A 27786-nucleotide genomic window follows, 5' to 3' on the forward strand; every position below is an offset into this window, starting at 1 on the left:
ATCCGCCGTAGAAAATGTATGTTGTTCCAGGGGACACTTCATTATACAGGGGCGGTCGTAGCCTAGTGGTTAAAGCGTTAGCTCGTCACACCGAAGACCCGGGTTCGATTCCCGACATGGGTACAATGTGTGAAGCCTATTTCTGGTGTCCCCCGCCGTGATATTGCTCGAATATTGCTAAAAGCGGCGTAAAACCAAACTCACTCACTCACTCTTCATTATACAACACAACTCCGTCTGCGGGTCCACAACGTTTTATTGTGCATGGGAGCTTTACTAGTTGTTTCGTGTTCAGCTCCCAGATCTCAACTGCCAGCTCGCGCCGGTCTAGCTGCATATTACTCGTTCTAACATTCATACTATTCTTTATAAGGTAATACAGCTATGCTACGTAGTATCTCGTCCACAACCCACATGCCTCTCGTGCAGTGGTCATCCGGATGATCTTACTCTTGGCCTTATAAGACTCATATAACTCATCAAGTTGCAGTCCCATAACTCCCAAGAGTATGTATGGCCGGCCTCCCTTACCCCTCACTAGCCACCAATGAAACAGCTGACCAGTGCACGCCTGACCTGTGATCTGGTTACTCCCCCACGGGAGGTTTGCTTGAGGGAAGAGGGGGAGGAAATGTGTGCTACTGCCCAGCGCACGCTGCTCGAGGACCACTGTATATTACTGCATGTGGCATACTGTATATTACACTTGAAATACTGTATGCTGCATGTGATATGAGATATGGTCATTTTTAAATCACTTAGCTCCTCCACAGCAGACTTAATGACGCGCTTAGAACCTTCAAATACAATGCTGCTCTGACCATCACAGATGGCACTAAATCCTTTCCACTTTTAACACAGCTTTCAGGTTATTTCAAAACCATTAATAGTCTTGCTTCTACCAACTCTAAACCCAAAACCTTCGTCAATTTATCAGTCCTCTCAGTTTTGTCATAAGTTAGACTCCTTGTTTCCTTGTAATGCTCCCTTACTCTGATAGTCTTCCCATCCAGTACATGCTCCGTCTTCATCAAGACTTTCTCTACAACTAAAAGATGATAAATGAGTGAGTGAGTGAGTGAGTGAGTTGGGTTTAACGCCGCTTTTAACAGTATTCCATTTATATCACGGCATGTCAGTTTAATGTCGGAGGAAAGCCCGAAGTGATGCAGGTCTCAGACGTTTACCACTTCGGTGAAACCCACGAGCACGGGTATGGTGCTAACAAACCTAGAAACATAATTAGGGTGAACCGGAATTCGAACCCACAATCATAGGTTTCTGGCGTGCCCAAGGGACTCAACTCTGCACAGCGAATCGTGGCACCTAAGACGACTTGGCCACCCGTGTCCCCTCTTTAAATTAAACTATAAGAATGCAACATGAGTCCCACTCAGCCACCGAGGCTTCCACGAAAATGGAGTCTGTTAACTGGTAGTCTTGATCACATATTTTGTGCCTCCCTCTGACCAGGGTAAATTGGCACGGCTCCCATGGCCGAAAGCTAGAAATACACAATGCCATTAACACCTGTCAGAGGGGTACACAGAGTATGTGATCTAGACTACAAGTTGTCGCACTTCCAGTTTTGTGTGGGTCAGATCGCTGACTTTGAGAACGGACGTGCCGCCATCTTGGATGCGTGCGCAACCGGAACCGGAAGTGCCGCCATCTTGGATGCGTGCGCCATCGGAACAGGAAGCGATGTCATGGTGGCGTCACGCATGACCCACAATGCCCTGCGCAGGTCACGTGACCTCTGATGACGTCATCAGGTCACTTGACCTGCGCAGGGCCGAAACCGGTAGTGACGTAATCACAGAAACCGACCAATCAGAAGCCAGGAGCGGTTCCAGAGTCATGCACACAACTACTAGCGAACATTACAACTACTTATACGGCTCGGTGTCAATACACTTAAGCATGTCCCCGTCACCTTGTTGAGGTGGTAACATGCTCCGTGGTCCGCTGCCCAAGTCAAGGGTCCCGTTCCACAGAGAAATCTTTATATCGCTAAAATGATCCTATCATAGTTAGACCGCCTCTGTGGTCTTGTGGTAGAGCAAAAATCGACCAAATGTTATTTCGACTCCCTCCCGAGATGCCACGCATAAATATATTTGTGGTATTCCACAGATAAGCGTGTTGGGTTTAATGCCGCTTTGAACAATATTCCGGTTAAATCACGGCATCAGCTTGATGTGGGAGAACGCCCGAAATAATGCCGGTGAGATGTGAACGGTTATGGTGCTGATAACCTGGGAACATTATCGGCGCGAAGGGGGTTTCAAACCCACAATCAAAGCTTTCTGGCGTGCCCAAGGGGCGCAAATCGAAACAGCAAATTGCGGCGCCTCATGCGACTTTGCTACCCGTTCCCAGTATTTCAGAGACACAAATTCTTAATTTCAACCGCCTTACATCGACCTTAGCCTGTAAAGGCTGGACAACCACAAGCGTCATTGGTACTAAAACATTCAAATAAAGGATATGTTCAAGCAGGTGTGAGTGCAGTATATTTGTAAACTGCCACTTTCAAGAGTGAGTTTGGTTTGAATCAGAAACAGTGTGTCATTCATATCACAGCTTGCCGGCTTGATGTGGGAGGAAATCAATGTTTTAGACGTTTACAACTTTGACGAAACCTAACTCGTGTATGGATCCAAAATACCAAGAACCATAATTGTGGGGAATCCGAACCCACTACCACACAATTCTGGCGGCTCAATTCACCAATCTAGTGAGGCGGTCATCAAGACTTTCGATAGGAAAGAAACTTGTAAAACTGTTTATGTGATCGATCCACAACAATCAGATCCTTGCACATTAGGCGACTCAACTGGGCCCAACTGATATCCCCACAATGGTAAATACCTGTGAATAAATAGATTAAACTTGTTGCTATAGAAACTCGATAACTAGTTTATTTAAAATAACCCCAAACTATCAAAAGGTACCAGTTCAAATAGTTTCGTGACGAAATGATGAACGGTTTTCAACATCTGCTCCGGAAACCACATCTTGATGGATCGATTCCATTTTAATACCCCACAAACCACGTAACGGGGATATTAAATGGAACCTCTTAGACAACTTGGCCACCAGTTCCCAAAACAACCTATTGAAGTGAGTGACAATCAGGACTTCATATACACTGCACCCATGTCGGGAGCAACCCCTGCTCTCCAGACACAAGCACAAATTAAAGATGAAAGACAACTAAGACATGTTTTGTAAGTCTGTCATTGGCATGTTTTATTAACATCTGTTTGCGTTTTGTCATTGCTTACATTGTATTCATATATGGTGGTCACACACAGCAGGCTGCCTGTCAGCTCGTAGTGATCACAGACAGCATTAGGGAAGGGAGGTGTGCCCAGCTCAACCAACGATACTGGTAGGAGAGCCATGAGTTCGTCATTACTCAGGAGCCACTGAGCACATACACACAATCAACTCAATTTATCAACTCAGTACACGAAGCTTAAATTATCAAATCCTACAAATATAAATAAAGGCAAGTTTCACATTTCTCAGTATTTGTAACTTGTAATATTTGATACCTCTTGACTATATATCTGAGGTATCATTCACATAATCAATATTTTTTTCACAGATATTTTGCATGTGGAACATTGTCAACATAACATGACAGAATAATAGCTTTTTATGTTTTCCCTTTTCAATGGAAATGGGCCATATTTCCATGAATAAGAATTCCAACCAACTCCATTATCAGCATACCAATATTCTTGTAGTCAATATATACACAAACATAACCAAAGGCATCCACATTCAATAAACTCCAGTCACTTGTGGGAAACGTTTACCCGTAATGGTTTTGAAGGGTAGAACAGGCATCAGTAATGGTGACAAACTGTACAAGTTGCTCATGCAAAATAAAGAAGCAGGTTTTAGCCCTATGAAGTAGGATCCTTGCCTGCTGTAGCCATACTTCTTCAAATGGGTCCCTCCATCATAGCTTGGAGAGGCATTTAGTTGGTTGAGCTGGGAAGTTTCATAACCTGTAGTTCACGAAGTCCTGGCTTCGAAGTGTTTGTATTATCCAAAGTTGATGGACACTACCTGACTCATCAGGCTCACTGTCTATAGTCTGTAGAGAATGCACATTTCATATTCTTTTCTTTCGTCGATCATCTTCCACAAGATAGTTTATATCGGTCATTCATACAGTTCAACCAACACAACTTTGCATATGAAATTATGCAGTTTATATATAATATGGATATATGTATATAATTTATGAATGATTATCAAAAAACAAAACATGATCCAGAGAATTCACCAAGAAAAAAAACAAAAACATCTGAAATTCCCTTGCAGGGCTTCTGGTTAAAGTGTTACATATCCATTCTCAAACAAGCCTAGCACCTCACAGTAGATCAACAAGGTATTCTAAATATTCTTCAGACTCCCTCGTTCCTTGGCTTGTCAACATCTCCCTCGATATACATACAAATGCACAGCCGTGTAGGCAATTTTTTAAATGCATATAATTGATATATGCATTAACAAACATCTGCATCAACGAAGACCATGGCAACAAAAAAACAAAAACACATCCATGGTTATATTTGGCTGTCAGAAGATCCTTTGTTTTCTCCAACAAGTAGAAAGCACATTTATACAGCAAGCTCATAAATTAATCATTTCTTTCATCCTCTGGTGCACACATTTAAACAGCAATGACAATCATATTTGTAATTTCATACTGCAGTTTGTGATCCAAGTTTGTCCTAATAATAAGCCTATTCTTAGCTGTCAGCCTCCTCTTCCTCCCCTTCACGTAGCCACGCAAAGAACTGAACAACTTGCTTGAGCGCAACTCCCTTCCCTTCCTGCTCTTCTTTACTGGTTTCCCATTGATTAAATGCATCTTCTGAGATGATTTCCTCATCATAAAGTGTATCAAAGAATGTCCGCAGGACACCTGAAACATGGAGCAGTAACAAATGTATGCAGGTGTTCACTCTAATACTTGGGCAATAATTACACTCACCATTCAAGAACTGGTTCACAACGCTATATATAGACCAGATGCTGTGGTCATGCCCATAGAAGATATTACAGGTATATTTATTGAGCAAATGTCATGAGAATTGTTTGATAGGCATTACTGAGTGAGTGAGTTTGGTTTTCCGCCGCTTTCAGCAATATTCCAGGTATATCATGGCAGGGGACACTACAAATGGGCTTCACACATTGTACCAATGTTGGGAATAGAACCCGGATCTTCGGCGTGACAAGCGAACACTTTAACCACCAGGCTACCCGGCCACCCCGCATTACTTAGAAGATGACAAAGTAGAGATAACTTATGGATAACAACTTAAGGTTATGAGAAGAAAAATAATTGAAAATGCATTGTTAATTTAATAAACTTTCTACCTTTTTCCATGTTTTAGCTAAACATCATATTGCGACCAAGGTCATGCCTTGTTATGGGTCAGAAGTTGACGTCCATACAGTATAGACTTGAACATACCTGATGGATATTCCAGTGAGTGGACGAGTGCCTGCACAGCATACAGAGCCTGCAACTCAAATACAGGCTGGTGATCCAGGTACTTCTGCAGGAGGGATCGCCACTTCTTTATATGTTCTTGGTCAACTTTTGCCATGTTGCCAGTACCTGAAAAGTTTATGGGAAAGAGTAATGGTTATTAAGAGTCAATGACTATGGTTGAATGTAATATGAGATTGCTGACGGACGAGGAAAATGAGTGATTAACATGGGCATTGATCAGGATGTGATAACAATTATACCTGTCAAAAGCTTGCAATTATTTGGTAGCCTTTAAAAAATTATACAAGGAACTGAAACCTTTTAGATGCCTATACACGTTACAAGAACTTGTTAATCTTTGATTTGAATTGGTTAAGGATGTTTCAAGGATACTCACCTAATATTGCACTGGAGCAGACGGTAGTCATTAAGGCCCTGATAAATCTATTTTCTTTGGTAATCTCATCAGGGACATTGGCCTGGTAAAATAATAATGTGATTCAGAAAGATGACACAAAAAGACATCTGAGGCAGTTAGGTACATAACATTGAAACCTTTGTTAAAAGAAAATGCTTTACTCAGCTCAATATCACTGAAAACTTTGTGATCAGATATGCAGGAACAAGGGCTTGAGGCTCAGGCAAATTGACTGTCCAAGCAGGCATATTTATTCAATTGAACACTATTTGTCTCTCTGTAAAAGTCCACAATGGCCTCCTTCACACATTGCAACAATTCACGACATCTACACAACCGAAAGTGGGCAACAGACCCTGAAACAAGTCCTCCTTACCTCAATCCAGTCAAATATCTGTTCATCATCACATTTGGGCTTGAGCAAGAGCTCTGCAAGGTTCTGTTTGATCCATTCTATGGACACTTTACTGGTAGGTGTGCTGGGTGCCGAGTCTGGGCCCACGGTGAACTCCAGGCTCTGTAACAAGGGAGGTAAACACTTGACTACTGGATTATGTCCCTTTATTGCAGCCTCACTCAAATATTTCTGCTTCATATGTTTCAAAGTAGTGTCATGGAAAATTAGCATTCCATATTATTATATTCCACAGATTTTGCATTAATTTAAAGATGGGAGTTATCAGCATCATAAATCCAAATACATGAAATTAAGGTCACTCATGGTCAGTGTTGGTTTTCTGGATCAAGTATTTTACTTTTTCTTTCAAAAACTGCTGGATTTTTTACTGAGGTACAAAGAAACTCCAGTCCATGCAGTTGGTTCGCCATAAATGTGTGACGATCTTGTGTCCCTGAAATTGAATTTAATATAAGCTAAAACAACAACACAACAGTAACTCATCACTCTGCACATCATCATAACTCGATCACATTCAGAAACATACACACCAGTATTTTTTACATGCAAATTTACAATTTGTTTTACTTGAAATTGCCAAAGATTCCAAGCTTATGAAAGGTTCTTTCGGACTCAAGGTGGGATAATTCAGAGAAATAATCAATCTGGACCCGTTCTACACATATTCCAATTTACTCAACCAAATGTAAAGCCAAATTCATAAAAATACAACTGCTTGAAGCAACTTACAAGTCTCTGACTGGCATCGTGCAAGATCTCTGCCATGAGGTTGCCCGCCTTGCCGGACGCCTTCAGTGGCTCACAGGCCTTGTTGAGGAAGCTAAGAGGAACACTGCCATCTTGGATCATGGGTCCGATCAGCTCACCCAGATACTGCCAAATCTTGGGGATGTCAATCTCCATGTCCTCAGCTGACAGAAGAATCTCCGTCAATCTGAAACAGGTTACGGTTACATCAATATGCAAAGGAACCTGCTAATACATAACAAGAGTTTGCCACTAACGTGCCTATAGCCCCTGCTGCAGAATTTATGACATAATTGAATATAAACAAACCCTAACCTTTTTTAACCAAGGTGGAACTTGTCATGGAAACTGTAAAAGAAAGAAGAGTTTGGGACCTAAGTCCATCTTGTTGCCATGGAAACGTAAAAAATTAAAATTTCTAAAATTTCTTAACAGCAAAAGGCACCAGTTCAGCATGTACTTGACAGACCTGCAAATCTCCATGAAAAAATATTGAAAGGTTTCTGAGTTATGCTCCGGAAACGAAACGTGACGGACGGACGGACAGACGGAGCCCGTTTCTATATCCCCCGCCAACTTTGTTGGGCGGGGAATAATTATATCAGTTTTGAGAACTGATTGTGATTTCATTTTCTATCTACAGTGGATTGACAACTGCTCAGTTGTTGAATTTAACAATTTACATCTAATAACATACTTGTACATATGTATCTATGCTCCAAGAATTTAAAAAAATGTTAATCTGGCTTGGTTCAGAACACTCACCCCAGTAAGTAGGTGTCGACAGAGATGATTTTCCGGTTGATCAAATCATGAAGCAGGTGCCCTGTCTGTTGGCGAGCTTGCTTTGACCTCTCCAGCACATGGTTAATTGCAAAACACACAAAGAAATGGATGGTTTTGGGCGAGTTCAACTCCTGTACACACTGGATAGCCTCCTGAAAAAACACTGTAATTGTCATGTTAGCCAAGAGTCGAAAGCACAATGAATAGTTATAAAAGAACCATTTGGTCAAATAGTTTTCCCAATAAGCCTCTTTCTTTTGACCAGAAATTTCAATGAGATGCAACTAGTGTTTGTTGTTGTGCCAAATGGAAAGAGCAATGTAAGATCATTTATAACATATCTGTACAGGTGAGGTGAGGTGAAATTGGGTTTAACGTCGCGTCCAAGATTATTGCACTTACATAGCGATGTGCATGCATGTGTGTGCGTGTGGCTGCTTGTACTAGTCCGGACTGATGCCGATATATAGTGCTAGCCCACTGAGATACCATGCCGCAGTTTAACATGAATACCCCACTCAGACACAATATACTGACTCCGAGCTGACCAGTCCTTGTTTTAGCCCCTTAATGCCAAGCGCCGGACAGGGTAACAACAAGTACCATCTTTGACCGTCTTTTGGTATGACACGGCCGGGGATCGAACCCCGGACCTTCTCCTCTCTGGGCGGACGCTCTACCACAAGAGCCACGAAGGCGGTCTTACATATCTGTAGAGGTCCTGACCAAGTTTCATAATAATCAGATAACATGCTGACCTTTCGATCCTGCATATGCAAATATTCATCTACTATTGAGTAGGTCTTCTTTTCCATCTCATACTCCGTCAGTTCCTTCATAGATGGTGCTGGTCTCTCCACCTTCTGTGACGACCGTGTTCGACTTCCCTCTCTACTTGCATTTCCGGATGGAGGGGTGGCCCGGCCACTCACTATGCTCCTGCAACAATGGAACAACCTCATGAACACCAACCAGGTACTTGTTCTGGTGATTCATGACTATTCAAACACACAATGGTGTTCTATGTTTCAGCAAAGTTTGTTACAGGCAATTCAGGTCTCATGAAAACACTAGGAGAACTCATGTTGAGCTTCAGCCGAAGTACTCCAAACATAGTTTAAACATGTCATGAGGACGATGTTTTATTCCCCAGAACTAATGCAGTTGGAAATCATACATTGATTTATGCCATGAAACAAATAATTGACTGCATTCTGATGACCAACATTGACAAGAAGTGTAGTTCGGACATGAAGATTATATCCTAAATGTTCGTATACAGACTATCAGAAATGAGGAATTCATGAAATCCACATCAAATTTCAGAAGGGAATTAATCATCACTTAGTCTGTCTACAAAAGTTAGATAGTTGCAATATTTCATAGTATTATTTTCTTCTCACCTGTTTCCAGGAGCGTTTGGCTTGTCACCCTCCTTTGAAGCTCTGCTACCTCCACCACTACTGCCTCTTCCCCAGCCGCCGAAACTCCTGGCTGGACCCAGTTGGATGTTTTCATCAGCATTCTGCATAGAGTCAATTACTTGCTATATATTCTCTGTTACATACACAAGGTGGTATGTTAACCAGTCGTTCCTTCAGATAATCAACCAGACCAAAACACATTTGTCATGAAACAGACGATCAGAAACGAGGAATTCATGAAATCCACATGAATCTTAAGATGGGAATTAATCATCATGTAGTCTGTTCTGACAAAACTTTGATCACAACTTTCCATTTCAATGTATTATCGGTATCACTGTTGACTGCAGTGATCAAGCCTGAACAGGCAAACCAGTGGCCACCTGCCCTTAATATCCGGCAAGTGAATGATGTGATGTTTTACTACAAGGTCACACAACCTGATCCAAAAGACAAAGCCACTAATATAACCTTTTCTATCCTGAGTTTGGACACATCAATGTTTCTGTCGATGTTCCTAATGGCCTTGCTGCTGACTGTGTTCCAAACCTCCTCCATGTTGCCACCACTGCCGCCGCCGCCTCCTCCACCACCCTGTCCTGGTCGGCCTCGGGTACCTGCAACAGGTAAAGTGGGACTTAATGCTGCGTTAAGATTACTGCACTTTCTATTTTGGACAAATGCTGGTTTAATAGTGCTAGCCCACTGAGACACGATGCTGCAGTTAACACCGACACCCCAGTGTACTGACCAAGTTTTACCACCTCGAGAGCACCAGGCATGGTTACAACAAGCACCATCTTTTAATGTCTTTTGAAGTGAAGTTGCTGGGGACCAATCCACGACTTTCAGCTCTCTGGGCTGATGCTCTGTCCACTAAACCATGCAGTTGGTCAAAACAACATTTTAGGACTCTACATTACAATATATTTAAGCTCGCAAAACTGAAGCAATATCATTATTGGACAGTGTTTGAAACTAAGTATCTGATTCCCTTTGTTCATTACTTATTCTCATGTTTGCTGCTATCGGTTTTTGACCAAGGATTGCCCAAGATGTAATTACGCTTATTGTGTCTTGGTTGATGCTGCTGCTGTGGTTGCTGATTTGCCATGTGCAATGCTGCCAACATGTTCTGTTCCACAGCTTCTCGCTTGGCGTCCTTGTGGATCTGGTCGATGGTTTTGGGGTTGTCATCTCTTCGCCTGGGCTTCCAGTTACACTGAAGCAGGGAAGGAATGGTCAGAACACAAGTGTACCAATAGCCTCATGATATCATCAGTGAGTGGTCTAAAGGGCAAATAAAGTCAACTAAAAACCTTTGCAGATTTTAATACTTAATTTACAAATGCTTGTCCAAAGATAAATTTGAAAAACGGAAAAACCATAAAACAATAAAAAAAAACACCAACTGACGAAATTATCACCCCAAACAAACAAATTAAAATATGTTTCCTGTGTTTGAGGAGTCCTTTGATTGCAATGATCTTGATGACCATTGCCCAATCTGCCTCTGATTTTGTTATACATTATGCTGCTCATCCATTTGATTACAGCATCCACACCCGATGTCACCTAAGTAACAATACTGAAGAAACAGGATGTCAGCAATAAACATGCTAGAACCGATTGTTAATTGGGATGGGATTATTGCCTATAAAATGTATATTCAAAAATTGATTCATTAAACTCCAATCATTTTTTTCACTTTACTTGCCTCTTAAAGCTGATGTATGTACGATTTTGTCAGAAAAGAAACCATCAGAAACGAGGAATTCATGAAATCCACGTGTATCTTAAGATGGGAATTAATCATCATGTAGTCTCTTCTGACAAAAAGTTTGAGATCAAGATAAAGTTTTTGTTACTTTACACTGAACCCGGCAATATCCCTGTTAACACTCAAGTTTGTACCAGACAATCAAGTAATTGTTTTTGTGTGCAAAGATCCATGTTGTCGCAGTACAGTAAGGCACTTTCAACAAAGTCTGACCACCCAAACCACTAAGTCGCCTCTCACAACCAGCATAGGTTGCTAGGGACCAATTCTAACCTGGAATCCCCATGGGTTTGCAGCATGACAATTGAACATCTTAACCACAAGGCTACCTGACCACATGTAATTGCTTCCCCAGACTAAAACACTCACATCTCGTAATTCTACAACATCCTGCAGCATGAATCGGCATCTTGAGGACACTTTCTTCTCAGCAACTATCTCCTTCATCTGTTGGAAATATTGGTCCATTCTTGGCTGGAAAACAACATCACAACCATAAAAAGATGTTGACATGTATCTGTTTTTGTTATTTGCTTGATAAAAATAATTGAGATTGTTGAGTTGCTAACCCGATTGATTTAGTGATGGTTCCGGAAACAAAGGAGTGCTTATCAGATGTCTACAACAAATATAAAAATCACATCAGAATTTACAAAGGTAGATTATTGTTTAAGGCTGCACTCAGCAATGTTCCAGCTATATGACGGCAGTCTGTAAATAATCGAGTCTGGACCAGACAATCCAGTGATTAACATCATGAGCATTGATCCACGCATTTGGGATCGATGACATGCATCAACCAAGTCAGCGAGCCTGACCACCCGATCACGTTAGTCGCCTCTTACGACAAGCATGGTCGCCTTTTACGGCAAGCATTGCTTGCTGAAGAGCTATTCAATGTTTTGTGTGTGAGCGTGAGCTTAAATGACTCAAATGGGAGACATATCCTTTGACCCCAGCCATTATCATTAAAACTGCAATGCAGCTCTCATGTTTTAGAGTTCCCCCACCCCCCATACATGGTTCCTTTGGTTACCTTGGCTTTGTCTGACTCGAGTTCTTTCCCGATGGTGGAAAGGAGATGACACACACATTCCAGGTTCTCCTCATCTCTAGATCGTAACAACTTGAAAACCCAGACATTCATAATATTTTCTGTCAACATTTTCAACTTGAATAACTCGCCTATAAATCTGAAAAACAAAAAAGAAAGGTCATTAGATCATTTCATACATTATATGCATTGGTTACCACTTTCATCATGAGACAAAACCTCCATACTTTATTCCAGCATCATATTCAATGCGCTGTTAGCTTTTAGTGCAGTTTGTGCTAACCCCAGCTGCCATCTTTCCAAAAGTAAAAATCAGGATTTGTTACGTTCTTCTGGTCTACAGTACATTACAGCTATGTGATTAATGGTGGCCTGGACGTAGGCTACTTGACATGCAGGGTAGCAGATTTATTGAAGCCCACAAGACGTGATATATGTGTTGCAGCACCATGTGGGACAAAGTTCCTGTCTTACCTTATGTTCCCTATAGATCTCCACCTTGCAGTGGTGGCAGCAATCGCCAGTTCTTCCTTCAACTTCTTCTTGTTTGCCTGTTGTACACAACATCATACAATGTAGATTTAAACTTTCAAGAAATATCAATTTACAATTTATTAATTTGAATTTTTTTAAATTTCTCACTTGAAATTAAATAAAATGTTAACGCTACTTCTATGAACATATTTTGGCACACACCAAATGATGTTGAAAATTGAATGTGTTCCTTTGAACAGGAAGTTAAGAAACTTCAACCGATACCAAATGTCTCAATCTGTATGACCACTTCCTCATAAACCCAAAACAAAGTAAGTACCGGGTCAGCTTCTTCTATAGCCTTCTTCCTCCGGTCGAGATCAACTTGGGCGTCATTAACTTTTTCGAATTCCCGCTGACATCTTGTTAATAATATCACACGGAAACCAATTGTTTCCCCTTGTTTGCTGTCGGAGGGCACTTTAAGCTGGAATGAAATTATGCACACATTAACTTCCTCCGTAAAAGTGACAGGAAATTATTCCTGAGAAATACAATGACACTTTTATTAACCAGTTCTTTGAAAATTTTATCATTTTCAAAACAATACATTTAGTAGGTATGAGTAGTATTTCTTCTGGTATGCATTTCATGATGAACAAGAACGTGGTACTTACGTTTAATAAATATCTGCACATGTTTGCATGAACCACACTGAAGGCAGGCTCTCTGATAGCCTGAAATAGAGAAAACAAGTGCATGTCTTAAATCTTTATTAATATCAAAGTAGCCAATAAGGGGGACAGAAAACACTTTTTCCTGAGAAAACAGTGCATTTAAAACACAAGTACACATGTGACCGTGAGAGACACTCAGCAATATTCAAGACATACCAGCAGCGATCAACCCATGCTTGCCGAAAAAGGCAACTATGCTTGTCGTAAAAGGCAACTAATGGGATCGGGTGGTCAGGCTCGCTAACTTGGTTGATTCATTATGTCAATCACTGGATTGTCTGGTCCAGACTTGATTATTTACAGACCGCTGTCATATAGCCGGAATATTGCTGAGTGCGGCGTTAAACAACAAACCATCCAACCATCCATCCAATTGCGTGGATCGATGCTCATGAAATTAATCACTGGATTGTCTGGTCCTGACTTGATTATTTACTGACCGTTGTCATAAAGTTGGAATATTGCTGAGTGCGGCGTTAAACAACAAACCATCCAACCATCCATCCAATTGCGTGGATCGATGCTCATTATGTCAATCACTGGATTGTCTGGTCCAGACTTGATAATTTACAGACCGCTGTCATATAGCCAGAATATTGCTGAGTGCGGGGTAAAACAACAAACTTACCAACCTACTTCTTTAAACGTTCTGTGGCTTCTTTACACTTGCGTAAAAGTAAAACCAAAAGCAAGTGGCTTGGATTGAACACGGCATTCAACATTATCTTAGTTACACAAAGTACACAAACTTAACATGGGAGGAAGGAAAGCTTAGAGTGATGCAGGTCACCAAAGATTTTCTTCATAGCTATGGTGTCATCATTCCAGGATTGTCACTGAGGAGAATCTGAGATGCCACCAACGGAATTGCTGTCCTTTTGACAACTACATCCTCCAGTAATATGACTAAGATCCCCCTGTGAACTGACACCTGCACGCAGATGCTACCTTGCATTTAGAACAGTGCTGTTGGACAAATGTCTCACCATTTCAAATATAATATCTGTTACCCCCTTCAGTCTGTCCTCAGTGTCAATAACCAGGCCCTGAACTTGTTTAATCAATGTCTGGAACTTCTGTGGGGTCAACTTGTTCAATATACTTCGCACTTTGCGGTACAAATCCTGAAAAACAAAGCATACACGTGTTCATGTGAAAATGACAAGGTTACTGATAGGCAGTCTGATAGATCATTCAAACAAGCATTGAATATGGCAATGTTTTGTTCACTGAACAGAGGCTGCCCAAGCACAGCATCTTGTTCTGAAAATTTAGCCTTGGGCTCCATGTTAATTTGCACGGAAGCAGCTAAAAATTAATTATATAATGTGAATATATTAGGCAAATACGCATCTGAAGCGCTGTTAGCACTAGGGCTGTGACAAGGATCCGATGACATTCATGCTTAATCTAAAAAAGACTTATCAACCTTCAAATCCCTGAAGAACATTACCACCCCAACTTATTACGGATAACATGATATATATTTGACCCTGTTTCTTCAGACTGATCCCAGCCCAGTACAATGGAATCATACCGTGGTCTTGGATTCATCCGTCTTCTCCTTGTCATCTGTCTTCTGATTGCCAGGTTTCCAGGCATTTTCTGAGTGATGGAGCTTAACGTCCAGTTGGTTGGAAACGTTCTTGGTGCCCCGTACGTCACTATGGTTACGTTGCTGGCTGCCTTGCTTGCTCATGGAGCCTCCCCCACCACCACCACCACCACCTCCGCCACCGCCTCCACTACCAATCTGAAAATATAAATGTCATCATGTTGGGTGGCTAGCAACAATAACAAACTGCCTCGCATCAGAGGCACTTTGATTTGAATTTGCACCAAACATTATATGACCATCTGACCATCAAATGTCAAGTTTTAGAAAGAACATCTCACTGTTTGGAAACTGATTTGGTTGAAAACAAAAAACTGCGAGCGAGGGAAAAGGCTGAGTTTATCCAACTTATGAACTTTCTAAATGCAAGAAATACCAGAAAATACAGAACAAAATATCTGATGACTTTGGTAATAACGTATAACATACAAGAGTTTGCCACTAACCTGGCTATATCCCCCGCCCCTGCTGCAGAATTTATGACATAATTAAATCTAAACAAACCCTAACCTTTCAACTTGGAACTTGTCATGGAAATTGTAAAAAAGAGAAGAGTTTGGAACCTAAGTCCATCTTGTTGCCATGTACCTGACAAACCTGCAAAGTTTGATGAAAAAATATTGAACGGTTTATGAGTTATGCTCCGGAAACGAACCCTACCCTCAAAGAACCTAAGTCCATGTTGTTGCCATGGAAACGTAAAAAATAAAAATTTCTTAATAGCAAAAGGCACCAGTTCAGCATATACTTGACAGACCTGCAAAGTTTCATGAAATATTGAACGGTTTCTGAGTTATGCTCCGGAAACGAAACGTGACAGACGGATAGACGGACAGACGGAGGGAGCCCGTTTCTATATCCCCCGCCAACTTTGTTGGGCGGAGGATAATAAGATATCCATTCATATCAATTTGTGATCAGCTGGAAATGTCTGTTCTGTAGGATCATCCTGAGACATTACACACATCTTCTCAATGAAATGATTCAATTTCATTAAATATTGATAAATCTCACCAAGACACAAATTCCAAATGTGGTTCAATAGCAGTGTTTAACAAGAGTCCTTAATATCAAATGGCACCATTTAAGTATGTGCTTTGTTTGCAATGTTTGGCAAGGAAATATTTAACAGTTTATTTGTTATACTCAATAAGTGAACCCACCCTATATTAAAACTTAAATCCAACTCTTTGCCATGGAAACGTAACAAATATAAAAGTTTAAAATTCCTAAATAGCAAAAGGCACCAGTTCAGTGTGTGCCTAGTAGACATGCAAAGTTTTGTAAGAAAGTATTTAACAGTTTTTGAGTTATGCTCCGGAAACGAACACCACCCTTATGGAACCGAAGTCCAACTTATTACCATGTAAATGTAATAAATAAAAATTTCTAACATTCCTAAATAGCAAAAGGTACCAGATCAGTATGTGCCTGGTAGACATGCAAAGTTTTGTAAGAAAGTTTTGATTGGGTTTTAAGTGATGCTCCGGAAACGAACTCTACCCTATAGAACCTAAGTCCAACTTGTTGACATGGAAATGTAACAAACAAAAACTTGTTAAAATCCCAAAATAGCAAAAGACACCAGTTCAGCATGTGCCTGGTACACATGCAAAGTTTTGTTGGAAAGTACTTAACGTTTTTTGAGTTACACTTCGGAAATGAACACCACCCTTACAGAACTTAAGTCCAACTAGTTGCCATGGAAAAGTAAAAAATATAAATTTATCAAATTCCTAAATAGAAAAAGGCTCCAGTTCAGCATGAATCTGATAGACATACAAAGTTTTACTAGAAAGTTTTGAATGGGTTTTGAGTTATGCTCCGGAAACAAACTCTACCCTACAGAACCTTATTCCAACTTGTTGCCATGTAAATGTAAAAAATAAAAATGTATAAAATTCCTTATATAGCAAAAGGCACCAGTTCAGCATGAGTCTGATAGACATGAAAAGTTTTGTTAGAAAGTTTTGAATGGGTTTTGAGTTATGCTCCGGAAATGAACTCTACCCTATAGAACCTAAGTCCAACTTGTTGCCATGGAAACGTAAAAAATAAAATAATTTCAAATTCCTAAATAGCAAAAGGCCCCAGTTCAGTATGTGCCTGGTAGACATGCAAAGATTTGTAAGAATGTATTTAACAGTTTTTGAGTTATGCCCCGGAAACGAACTCTACCCTATAGAACCTAAGTCAAACTTGTTGCCATGGAAACGTAACAAATATAAATGTATAAAATTCCTTAATAGCAAAAGGCACCAGTTCAGCATGAGTCTGATAGACATGCAAAGTTTTGTTAGAAAGTTTTGAATGGGTTTTGAGTTATGCTCCGGAAATGAACTCTACCCTATAGAACCTAAGTCCAACTTGTTGCCATGGAAATGTAACCAAAAAAAACTTGTTAAAATTCCTAAATAGCAAAAGACACCAGTTCAGTATGTGCCTGGTAGACATGCAAAGTTTTGTTGGAAAGTATTTAACGTTTTTTTAGTTACACTCCGGAAATGAACACCACTCTTATAGAACCTAAGTCCAACTTGTTGCCATGGAAACAAAAAAATAAAAAATTCTAAAATTCCTACATAGCAAAAGGCACAACTTCAGTATGTGACTGATAAATTTGCAAAGTTTTATCAAATACACTGAACTGTTTTCTAGCTCTGCCTCGGAAAAGGAAATGATTACGGACACACAGACGGACGGATGGACAGACAGACTGGCTGATCGCTATATCCCCCGGCATTATAAGCCGGGGGGATAAAAATGCAGGCCCTATTGTCATGTCGATATTTTAAACCATCTATGTAAAATATATAAATTAAAAATTATTTAAAACTTATATTCGCTGCCATGATGATATATCAATACTGCTAATTGACTCATTTGTGACTGCACGAAATCTTACTGTAGCCAATGAGAAATGCATGAAGCTTTGGCATGTTCTCCAACCACCGCAATAGTGCACTGTACGCATGTGGCATAACAATGTGCGGCTGACAAACTGGTTTGTTGATATTTAACCATTTAACTGACTTTATCCTCATTTGCAAAGATTTTATTCATTCAACCAGAGACCATATAATATATTATATGGTCTCTGATTAAACTAACAAAATCTGGACTGGCAATTTTCTAAATGTGAAAAGATTTTTTGAGTTGCCAATCTGGCTGTCAGTCCAGATATTTTGTGAATAGTCAACACTGACAATAGCCCATAGAATGTAAAATGTTTCAAAAGCCATTCTGTGGGTTTCACTGAAGTGGTTAATGTCTGAGACCTGCATCACTTCGGGCTTTCCTCCCACATTAAGCTGACACACCATGATATAACTGGAATACGGTTAAAAACGGCGTTAAACCTAACTCACTCACTCACTCACGACAAGTCATTCTGACCTCCTACAAAGTGAATCTGATCCAATTCCGTTACTATTTGTATTACATCATGTCTTCAAAAGATTAGTTTAACATACAAATTACGAGAATGTATTATTGACCCAGACCTACTGGAGTCATTAATGGCCTACTAACTGTATGTATACTATCTTATGCACACACACCTTCACCAAAGATCCAAAGCCAATGTAAGTCATGTAAATTTGATCTCTTTAATCATAACAAATATAGTCAGTCGCCTTTTAATTTTGATGTTATTGGATGAAATAAACTTGTTAAAAACAAGCATGAAATACTCATATCCCCCGCCAATAAGACATGTCCTGTTGTGTGCAATGCATTAGCACCTGTGATCTATGTTCACTGGACCTTTTTGCAAATGTCCTAATTGCAGCACTAACAATAGTTATTACTGGTGTTGTTTTGCCATCTGCAGTTTATGATAGAATACGTAACTGTATTTGTAATGAGTAAGGTTGAGACATATGGACGAACAACATCTTTATTACAATTAGGAGCGACATTTCGATGTAGGTTCTAACACCGTTATCAAGCAAGTGAAGTACAGAGTATGGTTGTTAAGAATATATACAGGATAGGAGGTAGTGTTTATACAGTTGAGTAGGTTTAAGATCAGTTACATTGTTGAATTTGTAATGAGTTGTGTTATTACTGAAACAATAATGAGGGAAGCAAGGGAATTCTTAATTTACTTAGAGAACATTGAGAGCAGGGGTCACCATGTGGTGTACTGAGAAGTACAGCCGCAACCATCTGATGATCTGAGTAGTAGACTGGAGTCTGGAATGCTACAGCACTGGTAATGATCAGTAAACAACCAGTTGGAGAGTGAATGAGTTGAGTCATTTTCCGCACATTAAAGAAATCTTCAAGTTTCAGTTTTTCACTCAGATCACAGTTGAAATCCCCAGTTACTAGGACATGTTCACATTCATGCTGTTTGGAGAGATCTTGAAGTTTCTGCATGAAGTTAGTAAGTGAAAGCGACAACCGTGTTCATGACACTTTTGGAGGAGTGAGTGAGTGAGTGAGTATCGTTTTACGCCGCTTTTAGCAATATTCCAGCAATATCACGGCGGGGGACACCACAAATGGGCTTCACACATTTTACCCATGTCGGGAATCGAACCCGGGTCTTCGGCGTGACGAGCGGACACTTTAACCACTAGGCTACCCGACCGCCCCACTTTTGGAGGAACATACACACAAGCAATGCAGAACTTGCCAACAAGAAAGGAAATGTATTCAATACTGCGAGATGACATTATGTGCCAAGTTTGGTGAAGAAATATCATACGTTTTTCAAGATCTGCTACGGAAACAAGGAATGCCACCATTTTCAGTTTAAGTCAAAGTCGTTGCCATGGAAACTTGAAAAACTATTTTTTTTCAAAATCCCAAACTATCAAAAGACACCAGTTCACCACTAGACCTATCAATGTGCCAAGTTTGGTTAAGATATCTCTCATGGATTTTGTGTTCTGCTCCGGAAACGAAATGTGACGGATGGACGGACAGAAGGACGGACGGACGGCACCCATTCCTATATCCCCCTTCCACTCAGTGGCGGGGTATAATAACCATGCACAAGTTTATTACCATGTTGATTATAGTAATTAGTAAATATCACGTCACCTTGACTTTAATATTGACAGATATTGACAACCTTTAAACCAAACTTGATTGACTTTTGATGTCTTTATAAGCAACCAATTTGACTATTATCAAAACTCTATATACATTTGCATGATGACATGTCTAACAACATCTTCCGAAGGCAAGTGAGTTAACTGACTATAATAGTCAAGTTTCCACCCTTGCTGAACCAGGCTGGTATTATGGAGTTACATGGCTGGACTAACGAGTCTATGCCTAGTCCAATGAAAGTTGCGCAACAAAATCGAAATCCAGTTCGTAAACTGTTGTGGAGATTTCAGTTGAATACAAGATTCGTAAAGCATGTGTACTGCCAACTTGGCATCAACAGATTATGTCCATAACTTTTCATGTTCTTAATCAAGTGCTCACGTGATGTAATGCACTTCGTGGTGTAAGACCCGTTTTATAGTTTTATAGATCTTGATTATCGATCAGATCGTCTTGACATGGTGTCGCCATTTTGTTTAAAACAAATGCAAATGATATGACAGGTGGGTTCTGATTGGTCCATAGGAGAGTGAGTGAGTGAGTGAGTACGCTTATACACCGATTTTAGCAATATTCCAGCAATATCATGGTGGAGTCCATAGGAGAGGTTTAGAAGGGACATAACTCGTAATAACCACTGGTGGCGCTACAATCGGGTCCAGTTATTCCAGCCGAGTTCGGCAAGGGTGGAAACTGGACTTTTAAAGTCAGTTAACTCTTTTGCCTCTGGAAGATGGTCTAACAAATGAATCAAAACCATCCATATTGGTGGAGGACATCTCCCTGAAATCTTTTTAACAAAATATTTTTGTTGTCCTTTTATCAAAATCCATTTCTACTGGTTACAATTATCCTCTGGAAGATGTATTCGGCTCCTGAAGTCTGCTGAATTTTATTTTCTGTACACAAACTGTGGTTCAAGTAATGCAAAACGAAAGGGATTTCTTAAATTGTAAAAAAGCAAACAAACAAATGAACCTACCTGTTTCACACTTTCCAGCTCAGGATCTTGACAGTTTAATGTGTTGCTTGAAATGGTTGGTGAATGCAACATATTAGATACTTCTTCCACATCATCCTTTTGGGGGCTCATCATCTCAGATCGACTTGATGTGAGAGATTTGGTATGTTCCTTCCCAGGGTTCTGTTCAGCTGGTGCTCCAAGACGAACATTTTGTTCAGTTGGTGCTCCATAACAAGGGCTTTGTCCAGCTGTTGGTCCATAGTTTGGGTTTTGTCCAGCTGTTGGTCCATAGTTTGGGTTTTGTCCACCTGGTGCTCCATAACCAGGGCTCTGTCCAGCTGGTGTTCCATAGTTTGAGTTTTGTCCAGCTGGTGCTCCATAGTTTAGGTTTTGTCCACCTGGTGTTCCGTAGCTAGGGTTTGATCCAGCTGGTGCTCCATAGCTAGGGTTTAGTTCTGTTGGTGGTCTAGATGATACCGACTGAGAGGAAGGAATCTCTTTACTTCTATCCATTACGCAATGGTGCTGTCACATATTACAACCCTCACTTCGACCTCTGAAATGTAAAATACCATAAATCAATGTGTAAAATAAGGTATTCATTTGATATTTTTTACTCATTCTTTTCTCTTGACATGACCATGATGATGGAAAACACTTATCTCTTTTTTATCAGCTTCATGTATTTAATAAAGTTGTAGAACCATATATAGCCTTCTCTTTGTGACCACCCATGTCAATCTGAAAGATGACCTGTGCCCCGCCTATGCCCATTTATCAACTGGATTCCAACTTATCACAAAACCAGCAAAACAGAACAAGTCAACTTTCCTGCATGCACTACTGCTGTGTAAGTTTACATGGATACCTTCTGAAAGGTACACTTGCCATTTTAAGCCTCTAGGTATTTTATATTATACTGAGTATGGTTAAACACCATAAGTGACTGTCACTTCGGTATATTTTCAGATACAAAAGAAATATACATAGAAACAAAATATATCAAAGAGGTATTCCTTGACAAAAGAATGACTGAGGTTAAACACCGCTTTTACCATTATTCCATTTATACACGGCATTACAGCTTAATCTGTGGGGAAAGCCAGAAATTATGACATTTACGACTTTGGTGAAACCCACAAGCACAGGTATGGTGCTGACCAACCAAGAAAACATAATTGGGGCTGCACTCAAAGGCTTCTGGCGAACCAAAAGGGCTCAACACTGCACAGCAAATTGCAGTGCCTTACAGGTTCTTCCACACTAAATCAGAATCAGTGGTTCCCCAAGTCGCTTTCATGGAAATTAAATTAGGAACAAATCATTTACCTTGCTGGGCCCATGCAATAAATATAATAAGACAATTTCTTCATTGATCATATTTACAGTTCAGTTCATGGTTGGTGATTAAAAAAACCCAGATTTCTTTCAAGTTTGCCGCAAGGCACTATTGAATTTTGCACTATCAAACTTTAGTGTGGCAACAAGAAGAAGACTTTTTATTAATAAAAAACAGGCTATTTGTAAATGTATTTTCCAACCTGCATGACATACAATATCTTTCATCATAAATGATGTGTACATATCTGCCAGTCTCAACAGCAAGCTTGAAATTACATCAATAAAAAAACAAACCCAAAACATCTTGAAATTACAACATCTAAGTCTAGAACAGGATGTTTTGAAATGTTGAGGACGGTCACCTATGCTGAAATACTTTTTGATATTGGGAAGGGTTTTAAACTAACTACCTGTACATGTATAAAAAACACTTAACATTTGTGTGTAAGCATGCTTGGCATGACTGAAAGAGATTATCATGTAGTCTTTGCTTAATAAGTACAATGAAGGCTGCTTGGATTATTTTTTTCTGACTAATCCAGACAAATCCAAATTAAAACAATATTTTCTATTTGTGTTGCTCAAATATTATGGCCTACATCTTCCAAAGATTTTAACATAATATAACATTGTGTTGGTAGCCTAGTGTTTGCTGAAAGTAACAGTCTGCACCAATACTTAATGGCCTCTGTCATATGTATACACAAATTGTCAAACACTCTTCCAAATTCCCCTGGAACCATAATATGAGAAGAAGATATATCAACCTTTAAACAAGCTTTACAAAATTTAACATGCACAGATTCAACAATATAACAATATGTGGCACCCCATATTTCAAAACCCTAACATAGTATAGGTGCTATCATACAATCAAATATCTCAAATAGATCTGGAAAACAAATATTACCAAGTTCTTTTAGAAATCATAAACAAATATATCATCTTCTTTGCTTGTGATACAAGTCTGAGATTTACTTCAGATTAACTTAGGGGTGAATACAAGTCCGTGGTATTTATATAAAGATACTGTTTCTATAGGTGCGCCATCATAAAACCACTTTTCTTATGGGGGCGTTCGGGTAGCCTTGTTGTTAAAGTGTTCGCCTGTCACAACGAAGGCCCGGGTTCGATTCCCCACATGGGTAGAATGTGTGAAGCCCATTTATTGTGTCCCCCGCTGTGATATTGCTGGAATATTGCTAAAAGTGGCATAAAAACATACTCACTCACTCTATTCATTTACCTTAAGGGACCACCATTTCTAAACACAATAATCTTATTTTTATTCAGATTTACGTTCATGCCAATACCTTCACAAAAACTTCCCACTACAGTTATCTTTCTCTGTCGTTCACAGACATTGCTCTCACATCATCAACAAACATGAGAGGACACACATCATTAATAGAAGATGTAACAGTAATACCTTGGCCACCTTCTCTTCCCATTACCGTACATAACATTTATAAATATAACAAATATTTCTGGACCATAAACAGATACTTGATGGGTGCTGATGTTACAAGTAAAACACTCATACCTTAAGTGTTGCTAACACATGCAGATGAACTAATAGACATTGATTTGATTATATCCAAAGATATGACACCAACTTCACACAATGACGGCAGGTACATAAGGAGAACATTATGTCTTTAAGTGTCAAATGCCTGCTAAAAGTCAATGAAGAGGCAGTAAAATCCGCCTCTTTTCCTACCAGTGTATTTCTAGACTACTGCCTGCAATGAAAACATATTGTCACTAGTGGAGTAATCTCCCTTCAGCTTGTGATTCAATTATAATATTATGCCTTCCACACCAATTCTGTAAACAGTTGTTCAAAATTGAAGGAAATACTTAACAGGTTTAGTCTATGAGAGAAATACTTCTATAGTTGTTGGGTCATTTTACATCCAGACTGTAAGAGAGGACAAATTATAACTCTTAGCAACTTGTGAATGTACTACTATCAAAAATGTGAGAAAAAGTTGAATAAGATAAGGTACAGTAAGATGCCTAGAAACTTTCACATATTCAGCAGCCACACCATCTGGTGCTGGTGATTTGTTATTTGCATATATATTATTTGGTATATATTTAAAATAAAACATCTTGATAGTTGACTAAGTTCTCCAGTAGGTCTTTCTGGAAGAGGAACCAAATCATCATGAAATACATTGACTGGTTCAACAAGAGGGTGATATTAAGTGATCCGCCCACTGCTGGCTAGATATTGACTGTGAAATACAACCAGACATACAGTAAACTATGTTTATAACAAACATGCTTATAATGAACTTCCTGCATTAGGAATAAACATTGTATTTAGCGAGCCTTGGCGAGCTAAATACATAGTGTTTATTCCTAATACAGGATATTTACCATCCCCAAACATACAAGCGTGATAACCTCTTTATCATATAATGTCATTCTTTAATTCTGTGCTTCAAAATCGCTTTCCCTCTTTCACAAACATTACCGAAACATTGCGAGTTTTCCTGGAATGCGCGCATTAATATTTATTACGTCACAGGGTAAGTGATGTGTCAGTCGGACAGTGACAGTAGCCAATATAGTTCCAACTGAAATCTGTTTCTTATACAGTGGCGAAGCAACATATACGCAAAACAACTATTGTTTTTAATTGCCTTTCGCGGCAATCCATCGGTCTGTCCGCTAGAGTAACTGCCCTTTGTCAAAGGGAAGCTACTCTAACCCTAGTCTATGAGACGTCACGGCCATGGTCAGACGATGTTGACATTGGTCTGTCCTCTCATAGTTAAGAAGTGTAGTCAGATGTACACAAAGCGACAAAACGAAACAAGGTAACAATTCAAACATATTTCGGCCAAATCCAACTATTTGCATTTGAGGAGACGTTTCAAGCCGCAGAGGTCTACAAGCACAGATGTGCCCTCGCAAAATTGTTCGCGGAATTTATATCTCCCACTTTGCCAAAACTTATAAAATGCCTTGGCTACATTACAGTTAGACATTGATTTTCAGTTTATTAGACTGTTCTTTTGATAATGATAGCAATTATCCCTGTAGTTTATCCAGATTCCCGATGGTTAATTCTGATTCGATCGCCGAATGATGAGGGTGACGCCATGTTTGTTAATAAACAGTGAAAGTAGTCCCTACTTGACCTTTGATATTTGCATCTCTATCCGCATTTGACCCCAACGGATATCGTTTTTATCTGTTGGCTTTATCCTGCCGAGAAACCTACCCATTATATGATAAATGCTGTATATATGCTATCACTACGGTTATTACGCACTAAAATTAGTGGTCCCTTTGAATTACATTGTTTAAATTTTCTCCAGAAAAGTTTAGCTCTTACTAGCTGCTAATATATAATTATTGTGCACTGAAATACTGTTCATTCTTAATTCTAAATGTATTTTTAAATAATTCCGTAGCTGTCTATTAGGTCTTATGTCCCGAAAACAATTTCTAAGCCCTCTTTCTTGTTTTATCTCCGCTCATTCCTGGAGCCACTGTGGAGACTGCTGATCCTGCTCAATAGCATGTTTATGTCTAGGTAGGAGCATCTGCATCATGAAACAGAGTTCCAAACCTCATGCAAAAGATGATTTAAATTGCATAATGATTCATTGAGTAAACTGCATAATATACCTTTTTCATAATCCTTAGACCACAAATACTTTGTCCACTTTTCACAAGCCTCCTCAGGTTCCAGTCTGGGAAGTCACAAAAAGTGTTACCATGGTTACAGGAGGTACACACGCAGGGGACAGAAGTGAACAAGTTGACATTTTACAAATAACAATATGGTAACTGTGGTCATGTTGTAAAGATTGGAGAGGGGGACTTTGACTTAATGACACTTTAAGACAATTTTTCAGGACTATCAGAGTCTCAAGTGATTGTGGGAAGAATGCCCACTTTGTTGAAAGCAACCACCACGAGTATGATGCTGACAAACTAAGACTCATAATCAGGACTAATCTGGGACTTGAACACAATCAGCAGATCCTGGGACATCAAATGGACGTAAATGCGCAGTGAATATTGCAGCACTGGACCACATCAACGGCATTAGTTTACTTACACTTTCAGACAAGCTGAAAATGATCTTATTATGATCAAGATTTGAGTTAATGATATAACAAAAACATATAACAGAAAAAACTTTTTTAAAATTAATTATTGATAAAAATAAAATTTTAATATGGAACCGTCCAACCCATCCATAATCTGTTAATTAAGGTATATTTTTTCACAACTATCATCTTTCTACACACTTTAGATATTGCCAAGCTGATTACTTACTTCCTGTTTAAAAGAATGGCGAAGAAATGTGTTGGCTTTCTGGTACGTGTATATCTTCGTACTACTTTCTGGTCAACATAAGATATATATGAAACTTTACATTTAAAGAGAAGATAGACACAATTTTATGGATAACAACTTCTTTAATACTGTGAAAAGCGACGTTTCGGTATAGATCCTTATACCGTTGTCAAGCAAGACTGAATGAGGGACATAGTGCAGAATATACAATAATAGTGTATATAGTAGGTGGAGGATTAACAGTAGAAGATTAACAGTAACAACAATAGCAAACATGAGTGGGATAACATTGGTAGGTGTTGACAACAAAGGGATGCTGCTGTCACAACACGATGGACAGAAAACACATAGGTGGAAGCCAATAGGGACATGAAGCTAATAAACAGGATAAGTGATTATTGTTTGATGAGTTCATAGTAGGCGGGTGGGATGAAACGGTATAAACGGCTTGACAACGGTATAAGGATCTATACCGAAACGAAGTTGTTATCCATAAAACTGTGTCTATCTTGTCATCCGTCAACTTCTAAGTAATGCCTATCAAACAATTTACATTTACAGACGTGCATTACTTTGTAGATTCAGTAAAACAGTCTGTAAGCCATTACTCTTACCACATTCATCCAAAATCTTCCAGACAAAGTTCGCATAACAAGATTTGATATCTGTTTGGCCCTCTCTCGGAATCTTATTTTCGCTTTTGATTTGATAGAATTTCACGTGACTCGTCAAATCGAAAGCGAAAGTTGGAAAAATTCGTGCCCATTCGGGTAATTCCGGGATCAGTTTTGCAATCGGTAAACCTCGTCCGTTTCCGTAACTGCAAAGAGCAGAATGGATGTTCTGAGTGGAATGTCTGAGAAACAGGTCGGTTTCCATTTTTCCAATAATGGCAATGCTAGGTATATTTTGTAACACATTTCTTATATACATTGATACTAAAGATAGATAGAAATATAGTTCAAAACCTTAAAAAACCCAGAGATATTAACTTGTCCCTGCGGAATTATTTCCTGCCTGTCGACATGCAAAATTCGTGGTCACTGTGCGCTGCAACTATCTCAGAGTTATTCCCCTTTAACCATGTTAGAGTCAATATTCAAGAATGGGACAG

The 27786-nt window shown here is 39.5% G+C and overlaps 1 protein-coding gene across 2 annotated transcripts; it reads right to left on the minus strand.

The window, feature by feature from the left end:
- Positions 1 to 3235: 3235 nt before the first annotated feature.
- LOC124138503 (eukaryotic translation initiation factor 4 gamma 3-like) lies at positions 3236 to 26059 on the minus strand. Of its 2 annotated transcripts, XM_048393433.1 has the most exons (19): positions 25995 to 26040; positions 21027 to 21564; positions 14903 to 15118; positions 14352 to 14489; positions 13306 to 13365; positions 12969 to 13115; positions 12629 to 12705; positions 12137 to 12293; positions 11470 to 11574; positions 10386 to 10542; positions 9792 to 9937; positions 9300 to 9421; positions 8655 to 8841; positions 7876 to 8048; positions 7093 to 7297; positions 6322 to 6462; positions 5925 to 6006; positions 5507 to 5653; positions 3236 to 4951 (listed from the first exon to the last, which is right to left on the minus strand). In XM_048393433.1, exons 2-19 carry the CDS (start codon positions 21519 to 21521, stop codon positions 4776 to 4778), a joined length of 2931 nt encoding a protein of 976 aa, XP_048249390.1. In that variant the 5' UTR covers positions 21522 to 21564; positions 25995 to 26040; the 3' UTR covers positions 3236 to 4775. The 2 variants fall into 2 exon arrangements, with proteins under 2 accessions (XP_048249390.1, XP_048249391.1); XM_048393434.1 differs by lacking the exons at positions 3236 to 4951; positions 5507 to 5653; positions 5925 to 6006 and adding an exon at positions 6701 to 6796 and having other exon boundaries at positions 25995 to 26059.
- Between the last annotated feature and the right edge of the window lie 1727 nt (positions 26060 to 27786).

The sequence above is a fragment of the Haliotis rufescens genome, unplaced genomic scaffold, assembly GCF_023055435.1.
Source record: "Haliotis rufescens isolate VD_foot unplaced genomic scaffold, xgHalRufe1.0.p SCAF_12, whole genome shotgun sequence".
Classification (NCBI taxonomy): domain Eukaryota; kingdom Metazoa; phylum Mollusca; class Gastropoda; order Lepetellida; family Haliotidae; genus Haliotis; species Haliotis rufescens.